The sequence below is a fragment of the Vulpes lagopus genome, chromosome 12 (assembly GCF_018345385.1).
Source record: "Vulpes lagopus strain Blue_001 chromosome 12, ASM1834538v1, whole genome shotgun sequence".
Lineage (NCBI taxonomy): Eukaryota > Metazoa > Chordata > Mammalia > Carnivora > Canidae > Vulpes > Vulpes lagopus.
Window position 1 is genome coordinate 10,993,852 of NC_054835.1, and position 14,607 is coordinate 11,008,458.

At 59.1% G+C, this 14,607-nt stretch overlaps 1 protein-coding gene across 1 annotated transcript in view; it reads left to right on the forward strand.

The window, feature by feature from the left end:
- Positions 1-14,607, forward strand: part of BRD3 (bromodomain containing 3) — a 34,707-nt gene that overhangs the window by 11,021 nt on the left and 9,079 nt on the right. The window contains exons 2-9 of the mRNA XM_041724654.1: positions 2,637-2,961; positions 3,710-3,847; positions 4,548-4,695; positions 5,504-5,718; positions 7,575-7,946; positions 10,196-10,324; positions 12,954-13,145; positions 14,283-14,524. Coding sequence (XP_041580588.1) covers positions 2,749-2,961; positions 3,710-3,847; positions 4,548-4,695; positions 5,504-5,718; positions 7,575-7,946; positions 10,196-10,324; positions 12,954-13,145; positions 14,283-14,524 — 1,649 coding nt within the window. The 5' untranslated portion in view covers positions 2,637-2,748. The remainder of the gene's footprint in view (positions 1-2,636; positions 2,962-3,709; positions 3,848-4,547; positions 4,696-5,503; positions 5,719-7,574; positions 7,947-10,195; positions 10,325-12,953; positions 13,146-14,282; positions 14,525-14,607) is intronic.

Consider the following 14,607-nt stretch of genomic DNA (forward strand, 5'->3'; position numbering starts at 1 on the left):
CTTACTGCCTGTTGCCCCAGAGGAGTTGTGCTGGGTGTCCTGTGCAACTTTATGTTTGGAGGGCTTCTCTGAGTCCTCTTCCCTTGCCGAGGCGGCTCTCGGGTCAGGTTCTGGAGGCGTCCAATGTAAGCTCTCTGACTCTCCCCTTGCTGATCTCCTGAGAGGTGGATCCTGGCACCTGCAATCGCAGGGCTTGTAAGGGGGCCCACCAACCTGTTATACTCTGGCTGCCACCATGTCCCCCCTGTGTTGAGCTGGGGCCTGGGCTGCTGGGAGCTGTGAGAGCTGAGAGAAGCAGAGGGCTGGACACTGCCACTCTGATGGGACACCACAAGCCCTGTGGCCATTGTCAGGTGTTGGAGGGGTCTGTTTCAGCAGTTTGCAGAAAGAGGGAGGGCTCATCCCTGTGCAGGGTCCCCGCAGATTGTGGGTACTATGTGCTGGATGCCGCTGGGCTCTTTCTGCACATGTCCCCTCTGAACCACACAGACTCTCCCGGGGCTGATGATGGGCCACCGCGGAAGAACTCCTGTGGCCTGTAGTGACCGCTGGCCCTCAGGGAGCATGTAGCAGCACCAGGCACTCTGCTCAGAGCTTCAGCAGTGTGGTCTGGGACCCCTGGCAGTGCCACGGGCGGGGCAGGGGGCTGGGTTGGGCTGGCATGTGACACAGTCCTGCAAGTCAGGCTCATGGCAGCCACTGTGCTGCCCCTGGGCTCTTACCTCAAGACGGGGTTAGGGGACGGGATCCCGTGTTTGTGGCCAGAGCCAGCTTCCCACTCAGCCACATGTTTGGAGCGGCGTTCAGAGCTGGAAGAGGGGGGGAGGCCTTGAGGCAGGCCTCAAGTCTGGGTGGGAGCCTGAGGATGGCCCTGTAGTGAGCATGCCTGCGTGCCCTCCTGCCTGGACGAGGCCAGCTGCACCTTGGCCCATGTCCTTCCAGATCATTTTTTAGGCCATGGCTGTGTCCTAACTTCTGTGGCTTTCTGTGCTGTGCACCTGCAGAAGCAGCAGCAGTGCTAGGTGCTGGGCACCCACCCACCTGCCAGATACCTAGGGAGCAGGTGGTGGAACCTCCTGAGTGCACCGAAGGAGCTCCCGCAGGTGGAGGTGGTGTTTGGGCCAAGTTTGCACTTGCTGGCCTGCTGGGGGTGGGGGGAGGTGGGGGGAGGTGGGCAGTGGGGCATAAGGGACAACTCAGGTTTGCTCCAGGCTCCCAGTCTTTCTGGTGGTGAAGACCTACCCTTATTGCCATTAGCACAGGTTGGCTCAGCCACCCATCCCCACCCCCTGCTGAGCATCTGGTTGGGGCCATGGGCACCGTGCTGACTGTGCCCCTCCCCTGGCTTGGCAAGATAGAGAAGCAGGAGAGAGGTGCCAGCTCTCCCCAGGAGGGTGTGAAAGAGGGGAGCAGCTGTGGGTTCCCCAGGGTGGTGGGCGTGGCACCTCGTGGGGGTTCCAGGGTGTCCCTTGAATGCAGAGCAGGTCTTGGTGGGCAACATGCACCTGCTGTCGGCTTGAGCCCTTTTTGCTCTGGTTGGAGTGGTTTGTAGCAAGTGCCAATTACTCTGCTGTAAACACGCCCACGTGGCAGGTGGCAAGCTACCAACAGGATGTTAACCACCTCACGAGACTCTCAAAGTTTTAAGGATCCACTTTTGCAAGTTGTGGGTAGGGTGGCTGATTCCAGGGGCCAACCTGTGCTGCTCTGTCCTCCCCCCGTCCCGTCTGGCCCCTCATGCCATAGGGCTGCCACTCCAACCCGAACTGCCTGAATATTGTAACAAGGACACATAAATACTGGAAGTGTGACAGGGCACACAGATGGGGCCCAGTGCTCCTATCCACGTGCGGCCTCTGATCTGCTCTAGGCCCTACAAGTAAAAGTGGGCCAGCAGCTTCCAGCCAGGAAACTTCAGTAAGGCTGCCCATGGTGGGACTGGCCTGTTGGTTCCAGGGCGTCGCTGGTCGTCTTCCTTCCCAGCCATGAGCTTGGTGAGCATTCCCGAAAGCTGGGGAGGTCGGCAGCAGCCCTGTGTTTATAGAGAGTGCTGGGTGAGATGTGCTCTCTCCTGCCCCCATGGTTGGCCTGGGGCCGGGCGTGTCACACCCTGGCCTGCCATCACAAACCAGCGCTGGTTCTCATGGTTACATCAGAACCTCGCCCCAAAGGGGCCCAGATCCACACGCCACACGCGATTCTGCGAATGCTCTGCCTGCCTGGCTCGGCTCTGTTGGGTTGATGCTGGAGCCCTCTCTACGTGTGAATCATTCCTCCAAAATTGCCACGCTCAAGAACAGTCCGAGTCAGCCCCCAGTAGGCGGGCAGTTGGTGGGCAGTGAGCCAGGAGAGGCCGCCTCCTGGGCCCCCGCCTCCCGCTGCTGGCTGTGTGCCTGGACGGCCACCTTCCCACCCTTGCCTGTCCCGCCCACCCAGGCAGCCTGTGTTCACGCCACATCCCTGCCCCTGCCTGACAGCAGTAGTCAGAGCAGGTAGCAGGTGAGGGCCGGTCTGAGCAGGGTGAGTGGCGTGGGCACCGTGACCTGGCCTCACCGTGACTGCTCAGGTGTGCTCGGGAGTCCCCGAGGTGGGACCCTGGTGACCGGCCTGTCTATGCTGTGCCTTCTGCCCTGTAGGTGCTGCCTGGTTGGGCCCAGAAATGGGATGTCAGGCCTCCAAAAGGAGCATAGTGGAAGCGAGGGCCTCCCTGAGCCGCTGCTGTGACGGCCAGTGAGCGAGCCGCGGAGGATGTCCACCACGACGACGGTCGCGCCGGCGGGGATCCCGGCGGCCCCGGGCCCAGTGAACCCGCCCCCGCCGGAGGTCTCCAACCCTGCCAAGCCTGGCCGCAAGACCAACCAGCTGCAGTACATGCAGAACGTGGTGGTAAAGACGCTCTGGAAACACCAGTTCGCCTGGCCCTTCTACCAGCCCGTGGATGCAATCAAGCTGAACCTGCCCGTGAGTACCCCCTACTCCCCACACTGGCATCCCTGCCCCTCTGGCCGCTCCCCCCCCCACCATCTGGAAGAACTGTGCCTGGGCCCAGGCAGCTGCGGTGCCGGTAAGCCAGGCCCAGCCCAGGGCCCGTGGTGACCGAGGAGCAGAGGGGTTCCTGGGGCATGGCAGTGTGCAGGGAGCCGGGGAGAACCCGAGTCTCACAGGCAGGGAAGGGAGCAGCTGTCCCCTTGCTGTTCCCGTGTCCCTCCTGTAGAACCGTGCCTCCGCCCCTCACCATCAGACGTTCAGTGCAGGTTGTAGCCCACTCTCCAGGGGTGCTGGCCCCATCATCTCATGGGTTCCTTATTTGGACCCAGAGAAACCCTGAGTGTTTCCAGGGGAAACCCTGGGCCCAATTCGGCATGGATTACCGGCAGGCCCTGGGGTTGGAGTCGAGTTGGAGGCTCAGTGCCCTCTCCACAGTGCCAGTGGGTCCTGGGCCTGCCCTGGCTGCCCAGTTCTGTGCATCTCTGAGCCCCGCCCATCCAGACAGAATCTGTCGGGTGAGATGTGTGGTGGTGGTTTGAAGTGGGCCCGGCGCTCACCCCAGGCCCTGCACCCGGCCTCAGCTGACCAGACACTGCCTTTGGTCCAACCATGGTGCCCAGCACACCCGAGAAGATACTCCGTGTGCCATCGCCCTCCTCAGGGACAGCGAACATGACACTGCAGAGTGCACTGATGATGCCTCTGAAAATCTCTTTCCCAGGATTACCATAAAATCATAAAAAACCCAATGGATATGGGGACTATTAAGAAGAGACTAGAAAATAATTATTACTGGAGCGCAAGCGAATGTATGCAGGACTTCAACACCATGTTTACAAATTGTTACATTTATAACAAGGTAAGAAAGTACCTGGGACGCAGCCCCAAAATGCCCCCGTGAGTCCCTGAGTGCCGGCCACGGGGCCCCTGGGGGGGTGCCCAGGCTCTGTAGCGGCTCTCCGATGGAGGAGGGGTGTCACCCTCAGGCCACAGTCCTTGCTCGGGGGGACCTACATGCTGCCCACGACCCCTGGGACAAGTGAAGCCTGGAGCAGCCTGGTGGGGGAAAGGTAGTTTACATGTGGAATTATTCCGTGCCCTTGGACCTAGGAGCTCCGGGTGTAGGGACACTGATGGGGTCAGTGTGGGCTCATGGGTGTAGAGCCACAGCACGTGTGTATGCACACCCTGACAGCCCCGTGCAGCCACCCAAAGTGGCCAGGCCCTTGCGCGCCGATGGAACCCGTCTACACGATGGTTTTCGGCAAGAAGAGTAAATTAGGGAAAGCCCACCTGCTCCTGACTTTGTGGGGGTTTGTCATTTGTGGTAGCGACGTAATAAAGTGAAGATGGATTGAGTTGTACTGGGCGGGAGGTTCTGTTTTCTGCACGTGCCGTGCCAAATGAGATACTCTCCTTTTGCCTCCCCCACCCCCCGCCCTACCAGATCTTTTAACAGAGTTTTACATAAACGTTTCTTGAGCCATGACCAGTGAAATCTTTTGCATGCATGTGGCCCCTTTCCCAACAAGTGACCTTGGCTCTCCCTGTGTCTTCAGCCCACAGATGACATAGTGCTAATGGCCCAAGCCTTAGAGAAAATTTTTCTGCAGAAAGTGGCCCAGATGCCCCAGGAAGAAGTTGAATTATTACCCCCTGCTCCGAAGGGCAAAGGCCGGAAACCGGCTGCAGGAACCCAGAGTGCAGGTAAAGGGGTGGACGGTGCTGCCATTCTGTCCTGACACCCCCCTGGGACGTGATAGCAGCGTTTCTCGGGCGGGTCCCTTGGCCTCTCTGAGCTCAGTGTCCCTCTCTGTGATGTGGGGGCAGTCTGGGTGGTTGTGCTACCATCTATATCTGCCTTGGAGTCTGCTCTGCTGGGGAGGCTGTGGTCCTGCCATGTCCCTGTGCTCTCAGGCCGCCTCTCCCAAAAGTCTGCACAGGAGATCCCTTTGTCCCCCTAGGACACTGCCTCTTTAGCAGGTGTTGTCTGCTCCGTGACAGGAGAGGGGCCGAGTCCTCTGTCAGGAGGGCAGTGGGGATCAGGATTAGCATTAGGAGCCCTGGGGCGGGGGGCGGGGCGTCTTACCTGGGCCAGGAACAGGAACAGAACAGAGGTGCACCCTGATGGAGAGGCTGGCTGGTGGCCCAGCCCTCAAGAGAGGCTGGGTTGGGTCCCCAACACTACCAGCCATCCCACTCTGCAGATGGGACTGTGGGTGGCTCAGTAGCTCTGCCCTGGTAACTCAGCTGGTTATTGGCGGAGTCTGACTTGACCCCCAGTTTCTCAGGCCCAGGCCTGGCTCTTCCTCCCAGGCTGGTCTCTGGCCAGAGGGAGTGCCTTTCGTTTGTTGGGTGAGTGCCTGTGGAGGCCTGTTCCGTGAAGGGCCAGGAGTCTCAGAAGGAGGGTCTCCCCAGCACTGGTGTGCTCTGGCTGAGGATGGTCCAGGAAGCGTCTGGAAGCTAGCTGGCAGGTAGAGCCTGGCGTGTTCAGAGTCCTTCCTTTGTCTTCAAGGTACGCAGCAAGTGGTGGCCGTGTCCTCTGTCTCCCCAGCAACCCCCTTCCAGAGCGTCCCCCCCACTGTCTCCCAGACGCCTGTCATTGCTGCCACCCCTGTGCCAACCATTACTGCAAACATCACATCGGTCCCTGTTCCCCCGGCCGCCGCCCCACCTCCTCCCTCGACGCCCATCATCCCTGTGGTCCCTCCCACACCGCCTGTCGTCAAGGTGAGTGTCCCTGGGGACTAGGTCAGCTGACTCTCTGATCACCAGGCCTGGGTTCCTGGATATGAGCAGGGGTGGGGAGGGGGGGACATCTGCCACCTGTCCCCAGGCACCGACTACTTACTGGGTATTTGGTACACGTGACATTGGAGTGGTTCTACACCCATGAGGTTGGGCCATCGCCCCTGACGCAGACGGGGAGACCGAGGCTCAGGGAGTGCAGGTCACACAGCTGGTGAGGGCAGGCTGTGCTGAACCCCAGCTTCTCTGGCCCTGAAGCCTTGGAAGTGCATGGGTCACCGTGGGGAGGCGTGGGAGAGTAGGGGGGAGGAGTCCGGGGCTCCCCTGCTCCCGCCTGGAGTTAGGGCAGAGGCCTACGTGCATAGTGAGGAGCCATCACCTGCACCCTGCACCTTGCAGCCCCATTAGCGTGAGCTCCAGTGCATCCGTCTCCCCAGTTTGGCTGGGAACTCTGATGGCAGGGACCGTCCTGGCCAGGGCAGGCCACCGGCTGGGCATTGATGTGTGTCATCTTCCATTTACCCCTCGCAGCGGCCCCATGGGGCAGACAGTATTTCCCCCACCTTACACATGCGGAAGCAGGCGCTCAGGGGGGTTAAGTGGCCCCCCCAAGGTAAAACGCCCCTGCCATTGCCTCCCCTCCCCTGTGGCCTTCACTGCCTGCACTTGCGGGCGGCGCCTGGCCAGGCTGCCTTACATAGTGCCCGGCTGTTTTTGGAGCATGTCCTGTTTGCCATGGCCAGGTGAGCTCCCCTGCGGGCCTCTGTGGCACACGCTTGGTGTCCTGTGGATACCCACAAGTGTTTGTGGATAGCCAGGTCGTGCCCCTGCCAGCCTGGTGGTGGTGGCTTGGCTGGGCCAGAGACCGTGGCGGTGGCCCAGAGGGCAGGTCCTGTCAGCCCATCAGCCTGGGAGCCGCGGCTCTGAGGGGCTCCTCTGCCAGTCTGAGAGGCTGGGAGCTGGCTGAGCTGGTCTCGGGGACGTACTGAGCCCTGGCTGCAGAGCACACCTGAGGCCCCCGGGCATGGTACCTGAAGAGACTCACGCCCTGGACCCACGGCTCTACCACATGTCCTCGCTCTCAGGGCACAGCCCATGAGAGTGTCTGCCCTTCACACCCACAAGAGGCTCTACGGGTCACTTTGGCACTCCCTCCCCTTGCGGAAAACAGCTTTCTGTGGCTCCCACTGCCTTCAGGATTAAAGTCCAGACCTGCCCAGTCAGCCCCCTGGAGTCCTCGGTCCTGAACCCGCTGCTGCCCGGCCCCGGCCCCTGCCCCTGCCCGGCATGCTCTTCCTGCCTCCTGGCCTCAGCCTGCACCACGATGGCTGTCCTTGAAGCTCCAGCTTTGAGGCCCTTAACTGGGGCTTTCCCACTGGCCTTTATAAGCAGGGATTTCCATTTGTCTCTGCTGTCCCTTAGCCTGAGTACCACCTGGGGACGATCCCGGGGCCAGGTCACCCAGGTCATGCTTGTGTCTGGAGCCTCCCACATGAGCCTGAGGTTAGGCACTGGTGATTTGCATGCCACACCTCACGCTGCTCAGGCGTGACCTCAGAACCCTGGGGGCAAAGGGAGAGGACCCTTGAGGGGCGGCACTGGGCTGGGTTCCAAGTCCAGCCTTCCCACTACCAGCTGTGTGACCTGGGTCCCAACATGTGGCCACTCTGAGCCTCGGCATCCTGTGGACTGTGCAGGGGCAGCCGGGAGGATGGGTATGGCTGTGCATGCTGTCGCTTTGCTTGGAGCCTGGCGGAGCACACTGTGGAAGGCGCAAGCATGGGTGTTCTCATGCCCACTGCATGTTCTTGAGCTCACTGGTCATCTCACTGTCGCAGAAAAAGGGTGTAAAGCGGAAAGCAGACACCACGACGCCCACGACATCTGCCATCACCGCGAGCCGGAGCGAGTCGCCCCCGCCACTGTCAGACCCCAAGCAGGCCAAGGTGGTGGCACGGCGAGAGAGTGGGGGCCGCCCCATCAAACCGCCCAAGAAGGATCTAGAGGACGGCGAGGTGCCCCAGCATGCAGGCAAGAAGGGCAAGCTATCGGAGCACTTGCGGCACTGTGATAGCATCCTCAAGGAAATGCTGTCCAAGAAGCATGCGGCCTACGCCTGGCCCTTCTACAAGCCGGTGGACGCCGAGGCCCTGGAGCTGCATGACTACCACGACATCATCAAGCACCCGATGGACCTCAGCACCGTCAAGGTACCGTGCGGCCTCTTGCTGGCAGGGGCGCCACCCAGAGTGCCACTGGCACGTGTCCCATGGGTGGCATGGGTCTGGCGGTGTCTGGGGGGGACGAGGCCTGCCTGCCATCCCTGAGCCTGGGGCTTCATAGTCATCTGTTCCGCTAGAACCCTTGTCCTGTCCTGGTGTGTTTGCAGGTTTCAGGATGTCCTCAAGGAGGCCCTTTCAGGTGACCCACCCTCTCCCTGCCCAGAGTGGGGGAAGTAGCAGAGTTGAGACCAAGAGCTGGGGCCTCCTGCACAGGGGCTCCTGAGCACATGCAGGTGGGGTTTCTGGCCACCCGTTGGGCTGGGCCCTGGCTCACCTGCCCTCAGGAGCACTGTGAGCCAGCCAGGTGCTGGCCTCTGGGTCTCTCAGGAACACCCCAGCAGTTGGGGACTGTAGCCCAGCTCCCCCACGAGCTGCCCATGTGGCGCTTAAAGGTACCCCTGCAAAGGGGAGCAGTTGCTGCTGTCTACACAGAGGGTCTGGGCCTTGAGCAGCTGGTCCCTGGCCTTGTGCCTGCTTTCTCAGTGAAGCCAGCCTGTGGTGGTGGGCGAACCACTCAGCACCAAGCCTCTTCCTCGGATACCTTCTGTCCTGCCCCTGCCGGGAGCCTGATACCTTCCTTTCCTTCAGACAATGTTTTATCCGTGTGAGTCAGTGTGAGTAGAGAATGAGCAGAAAGATCTGAGCAGAGACAGGAGGGCCAAGCTCGCACTGTCCCCCTCCTGGGGAGAAGCCCTAACCCTTGGATTTGTTCTCGGCAGAGGCCTGCTCTCTGCTAGCCGGTCCTGACTGTGGGGCAGCAGGAATGGCTGCGCATGTCAGGCCAGGTGCCCACATCACGGAGGCGCTGTCCCTGCTTAGGGTATGTGTGGTCCTGGCTCTGGGCTGGCAGCGGGCAGCTGGCCCCCTTGGCCCCGGGCAGGGCTGCGTGTCTGTCTCGTCCGCCCTGCACAGTGTCCTGGCTGGGACTTGGGCTGGGGGGACAGGGGCCAGGCCTTTTGTCTGCATGCACCCCTGCGGGTCAGAGACAGGGACATGGAGGCTGGAGGGCCCACCCCAGGTGAGTTGCTGGTGGAGCGTCCCGGGATCCACTTCTTTGACTCTTGAGGCCTGGAGCCGGCAGGGCTCACAACACCTGTATGGGGGCGCTGTTGACCTCAGTGACTCAGCTCCTGCCCCTTTTATTTATTTGTTTTTTTAACTTTAGTTTTTTTTAGAATTTTTTTTAAGATTTTATTTATTTGTTCAAGAGAGACACAGAGAGAGAGGCAGAGACACAAGCAGAGGGAGAAGCAGGCCCCATGCAGGGAGCCCGATGTGGGACTCAATCCCAGGACTCCAGGATTACGCCCTGGGCCAAAGGCAGGCGCTAAACCACTGAGCCACCCAGGCGTCCCTCCTGCCCCCTTAAGCCCCTAGAGCTCCGCGGAGCCAGTGAGGATGGTGACTCCAAGCCACACAGCCAGGGGCGGCTGAGCGGGGAGCCCAGGATTCTGTCTGTAGAGGTGCCAGCCGGGCAAGCCGTTGGCTCCTGCAGGCCCCCTTGCTGACAGGATGGCCCTGACTCCTGGTTTTTGCTTGACCCCACCCAGGCACAGAGAGCTCACTCCCTCACCAAGCAGTTCCCTTCCACTTGCCCTTACTTTGAGCCACTATCTTGTGTTGATGGTCGTACTTCTGTTGTGCACATGCAGGTGCCTTTTGTCTCTCCCCCAACCCTGCCTTGTCCTCCTGGGTTGGCTGGGACCATCTGGTGCGTCCTGCAAGGGGGAGGCTGGCCAGCAATGCCTGGATTCTCTTGGGGACGAAGTCAGTGTCCTGATCTGTGAACTGAGTAGACATTCCACCCGAGGTGGCAGTGACTTACTGGAGGCTCCGCGATCCCCCTGGAGCTCTTCCTGTCAGGGACTTCGCTGTATAAAGTGACCCAACGTGTAGAGCTGAGAACTAGAGCAAGGAGACGTTACAGGGCGGCTATAGGAGCCAGGATTCCTGCGTTGCCCTCCACCCAGGGTGGCTGCCTCCCCTCCCTTCCAAGCCCTCGAGTCCCACTCCCATCCCACACTCTTTCTGGGGTCTTGGGCTGGCTGTGGATGGTGGTCGTGTGCTGGGTCATGTGCTGGTGGTTGTGTGCTGGGTCGTGTGCATGCACGTGGGGTCTGGCTGAGCCCCAGAGTGCCAGGCAGTGCCCCTCACACCCTGCTGCTTGTGTGTTACAGAAGAAGATGGACAGTCGCGAGTACCCAGACGCTCAGGGCTTCGCTGCTGACATCCGGTTAATGTTCTCCAATTGTTACAAATACAACCCCCCAGACCACGAGGTGGTGGCCATGGCCAGGAAGCTCCAGGTAACCCGAGGCTCTCAGGCAGGGATCCTTCTGGGCATTGGTGGGACCAGCAAATTAGGGTGGGTGCCCAGGAAAGACACAGGGCTCCGTGGGAGAGCCTCACCCACATAACACCTTTCTCTTGAGTGGTCCCCAGTGTGGGCCAGGCCCCACACCTGCTTCCCCGGGACATGGGGGTGAACAGGCCAACCTCTGCCCTCCAGGAGCTGCAGGCAGAGCTGCAGGGAAGGCACCCTCCGGGACAGGCTCATGCTCCAGCAGCGGGGGAAGAGATGAGAAGGCAGGCATGCCTCCTCCCACCACTTCACTTTGCGAGGGGGGTTTTGTCATGGGCCTTCCGGTCAGGCTGCTGGAAGCTGGGTCACGTGATGGTTGTGCAGCCTTTTCTGACAAAAGCAGACAGTTTGGGGGGACAAGGTGTGGGGACTGTAGGGAAGGTGAGTCTGGCCTTCTGTGTAGGGACCCATGTACCTGTGCCCTCAGGTCTCACACACATGTGCGACTTTCTGCCAAAGTCTGGGTGCTGCCCACCTATTTCTGTGTGGGTCAGTGCACTCTCTGTATGACATGCATTGTTGCGTTTTTAAATAACAGCATCAGAATTTTTTAAAGATAGTTTTTAAAAATAATTTTATTTTTTATTTTTTTTAAGTTAGTACTGTTTTTTTTTTAATAATTTTTTTTAAGATTTTATTTATTTATTCATAGAGATGCAGAGAGAGAGAGAAAGAGAGAGAGAGAGGCAGAGACATAGGCAGAGGGAGAAGCAGGCTCCATGCAGGGAGCCTGACGTGGGACTCGATCCCGAGACTCCAAGATCATGCCCTGGGCTGCAGGTGGCACTAAACCGCTGCGCCACCGGGGCTGCCCCTAAAAATAATTTTAGATACAGCATGCAGGTGCAAGCAGGAGGAGGGTTGGATGGGGGAGAGAAAATCTCAAGCAGACTCCCCGCTGAGAGTGGAGCCTGGTGCGGGGCTCCCTCGCAGGACCCCGAGATCATGACCTAAAACAAAATAAAGAGTCAGACGCTTAACCAACTGAGCCACCCAGGCACCCTAATAGTATCAAAATTTAAACATTATGTAGTTGAAAGATTTTTTTTTTTTTTTGAGGAAAGCGTAAAAATTGCGGATCTCTACTCTCTTCTAGCAGTCCCCCCCCCCCCCCGCCCCCGGATGTAGGCTGTTTGTTATGTGAGGTGTTCCTAGTCTTTGCTTAGAACCCTTTTAAAAATCTGTGAAACAGCTCATGGTGTCACCCTTGACCTCCCAGGACTCAGAGGAGGGAGGAGGGAGAAGCTGTCTTTCGTGCTGCTGGGTCTTCTTGCATGTGAGCCTTTCCCAGGCTCTGCTGTTGCCGGCTGCACCCTCTGTGGACCGGCTACCACTGGGAAGTATGGCATGGCAGTCTTAGTAGCCCCAGGAAGCAAGCAGGATCTGTAGTTTTCTACGGAGACCACGCCCCACTGTGTTTTGGAACAAAAGACTTTGCAAAATCCTACTCCATGTTGGCTCTGTGATACTTCTAAACCTGGTAACTTGTGGTTTAGCTTAATAAGGAAGCCAAGCAGTGCTGGTGGCAGATCAGGTGTGCAAGCAGAGTGCAGAGGCCAGTGGCTCTGGATCTTTTCCTGCAACAGCTGGTTCTCAGCAATATGTGCACAGAGGCCACCAGTCTCGATTACCAATGGCTGTTCGGTAACTGCACTAGTGCAGTCATGCAAATCCAGCGCTGGTGTCGGAGCCCAGCATTGAGGCAGCCTGCTGTCAGTGCTCCTCTAGGCCATGTGCCAGGAGCAGGCCAGGCCGCTGTGCACATCTGTGCTTCTGGGAATGTCTTCATCCCAGGAGGAGAGTCTGGGACCAGAACCTGGAGATGATGCCTCGTCAGTAGGTTGGGATCTTGTGTGAGCTGATATGGATTCGGGTATATGGGCTTAGCAAAGAGAGAGCTCCCATGTGGCTGTGCACCCCCATCTGAAATGAACCTAGGCTGCCAGGAGAGGGAACCTTGGCTGGGAGGTGTCCCTGAGGGCCTGGGTCCTGTTCTGTTCTGAGCTGGCCAAGGGGCTTTTCAAAGCCAGTTTTGACAGAATAAGACTTGTGCCTTTGAGCCAACTTTTGGGCCCAGCTTGGAATGAGATATATGATGCTATGGCAAGATCCTAGGGCGAGAATGGGGGAGAATGTGAACTGGCCCCCAGACCCAGCATCTGGGGGCCCTGCAGAGGTCATAGGTCAGAGGTAGGAACTTGGGAGCTGCTTTGCAGTGGGCGGAAGCCTATAGGGCCTCAGACCCAGAAGTCAAAAGGATACGCAGATCTTGACAAGACAGAGGCTTGTGTGCTTAGTAAAGGGAGTTTGTGGACCAGTTCCTAGAAGGCTGCACCTGTGGTTGTTGGCCCCTGGTCCCTGCCCCAGACCCGCACTCAGTGCCTGGACAGGGACAGAGGGAGGGAGGGAGGGTGAGCAAGCTGGGGTGGCCCAGTCCCCCTCGAGGCCTGGCCTTTGAAGTAACTGTGGGTACAGCTCTGAGTGCATCTCAGGGACGCTCAGGTGTGGGTCCCCCACTCTAAGGGGCTCCCCGTGGGCGTCCAGGACCTCAGGTGGCCCCTGCTTTCCCACAGGACGTGTTTGAGATGCGGTTTGCCAAGATGCCGGATGAGCCGGTGGAGGCGCCGGCACTGCCTGCCCCCGCAGCCCCCGTGCTGAGCAAGGGCGCCGAGAGCAGCCGCAGCAGCGAGGAGAGCTCCTCGGATTCAGGCAGCTCGGACTCGGAGGAGGAGCGGGCCACCAGGCTGGCGGAGCTGCAGGAGCAGGTGTGCCACCGGGCCGGGCCGCCCTGGGCAGGACGAGGGGAAGGCGTCAGCGCCGAGGGCCCCTCGGGAGTGCCTGCAGATCAGGGTCGTGCCAGCCTGACTTGTGTTGTCTGTGCCTGGGGTCCTGCTGGGCCCTGGGTGCCTCATCCGCCAGGGAAGCATCTAGAGGGTGCTGGCTTGTGGCTGCTGTAGGAACGAGGTGGTCCCACTTTGGTCTATCTGACAGGGAGGAGAGAGCAGAGTAGAAGTGGCTCTCGGGTCACTAGTGTGAGGTTGCCGTTTGACTTTGGGCTGAGCCTCGTTAGAGGTGACACCGCAGGGAAGATGGTCCTGGGTGTAGACACCCAGTGGCCCCGGATCTGTGACCCCCATTTCCTCTCCAATGAGGTGGAGCTTATGGGCCCTCATGACCCTCGGGCGTTGCTGAAATGAGAAGTATGTAAAGCACTTAACATGCTACCACGTATGTGTCGGCATGGGGTAAACATTAGCTGCTGGCCCTGGATCATTTTAATCCTGCATATCTACCACGTGACATCCAAATGGCTTCTATTTTTTTTTTTTAAGATTTTATTTATTAATCATGAGAGACACAGAGAGGCAGAAAGAGGCAGAGACACAGACAGAGAGAGAAGCAGGCTCCATGCAGGGAGCCCAACATGGGACTCGATCCCAGATCTCCAGAATCAAGCCCTGGGCTGAAGGCGGCGCTAAACTGCTGAGCCACCCTGGCTCCCCTAAATGGCTTCTAAGAGTAGCTGTTGAAAACCTCCTTCGTACAGATGCATAAACCTCTATGTAGAGTTGTCTTTGTCTGAAAAGTGGCGAGTAAAGCATTAGCTGCCTTTTATCAAGTTGTTACTATGCCACCTGCACTGGTCCGAATGCGCCACCAGGCTCATCTGTCCACCTCTTGGCCACCTGTGAGCCATGTTTCAGGTGAGGATGGTGAGGCCCAGCAGTCTCTCCAGCACTCACAGGGGTAGTGAGGGCCGAGTGGGGCTTTGATGCCCTCAGCTCCTGGCTCACCTCCCCGGTTGAGGTAGCTCCAAGGGCAGCCCAAGGCCCCCCGCCATCACCCGTGGCCCTCTTGGGCTATTCCCAGGGAGCCCTGCTCAGCTACCTGCTATTTTCCAGCTGAAGGCTGTGCACGAGCAGCTAGCCGCCCTGTCGCAGGCCCCAGTGAACAAGCCAAAGAGGAAGAAGGAGAAGAAGGAAAAGGAGAAGAAGAAGAAGGACAAGGACAAAGACAAGGACAAGGAGAGGCACAAGGCAAAGTCTGAGGACGAGAAGAAGGCCAAGGTGGCCCCACCTGCCAAGCAGGCCCAACCTAAGAAGGCTCCCGCCAAGAAGGCCAGCAGCACAGCCACGGCCAGCAGGTGGGTTGTGGCGCCCTTCAGGCCCCTCCAAGCCCAATGTTGTGTGTCCTCAGTGCTTGTGTGGCAGGAAGGGTACTAGGTTT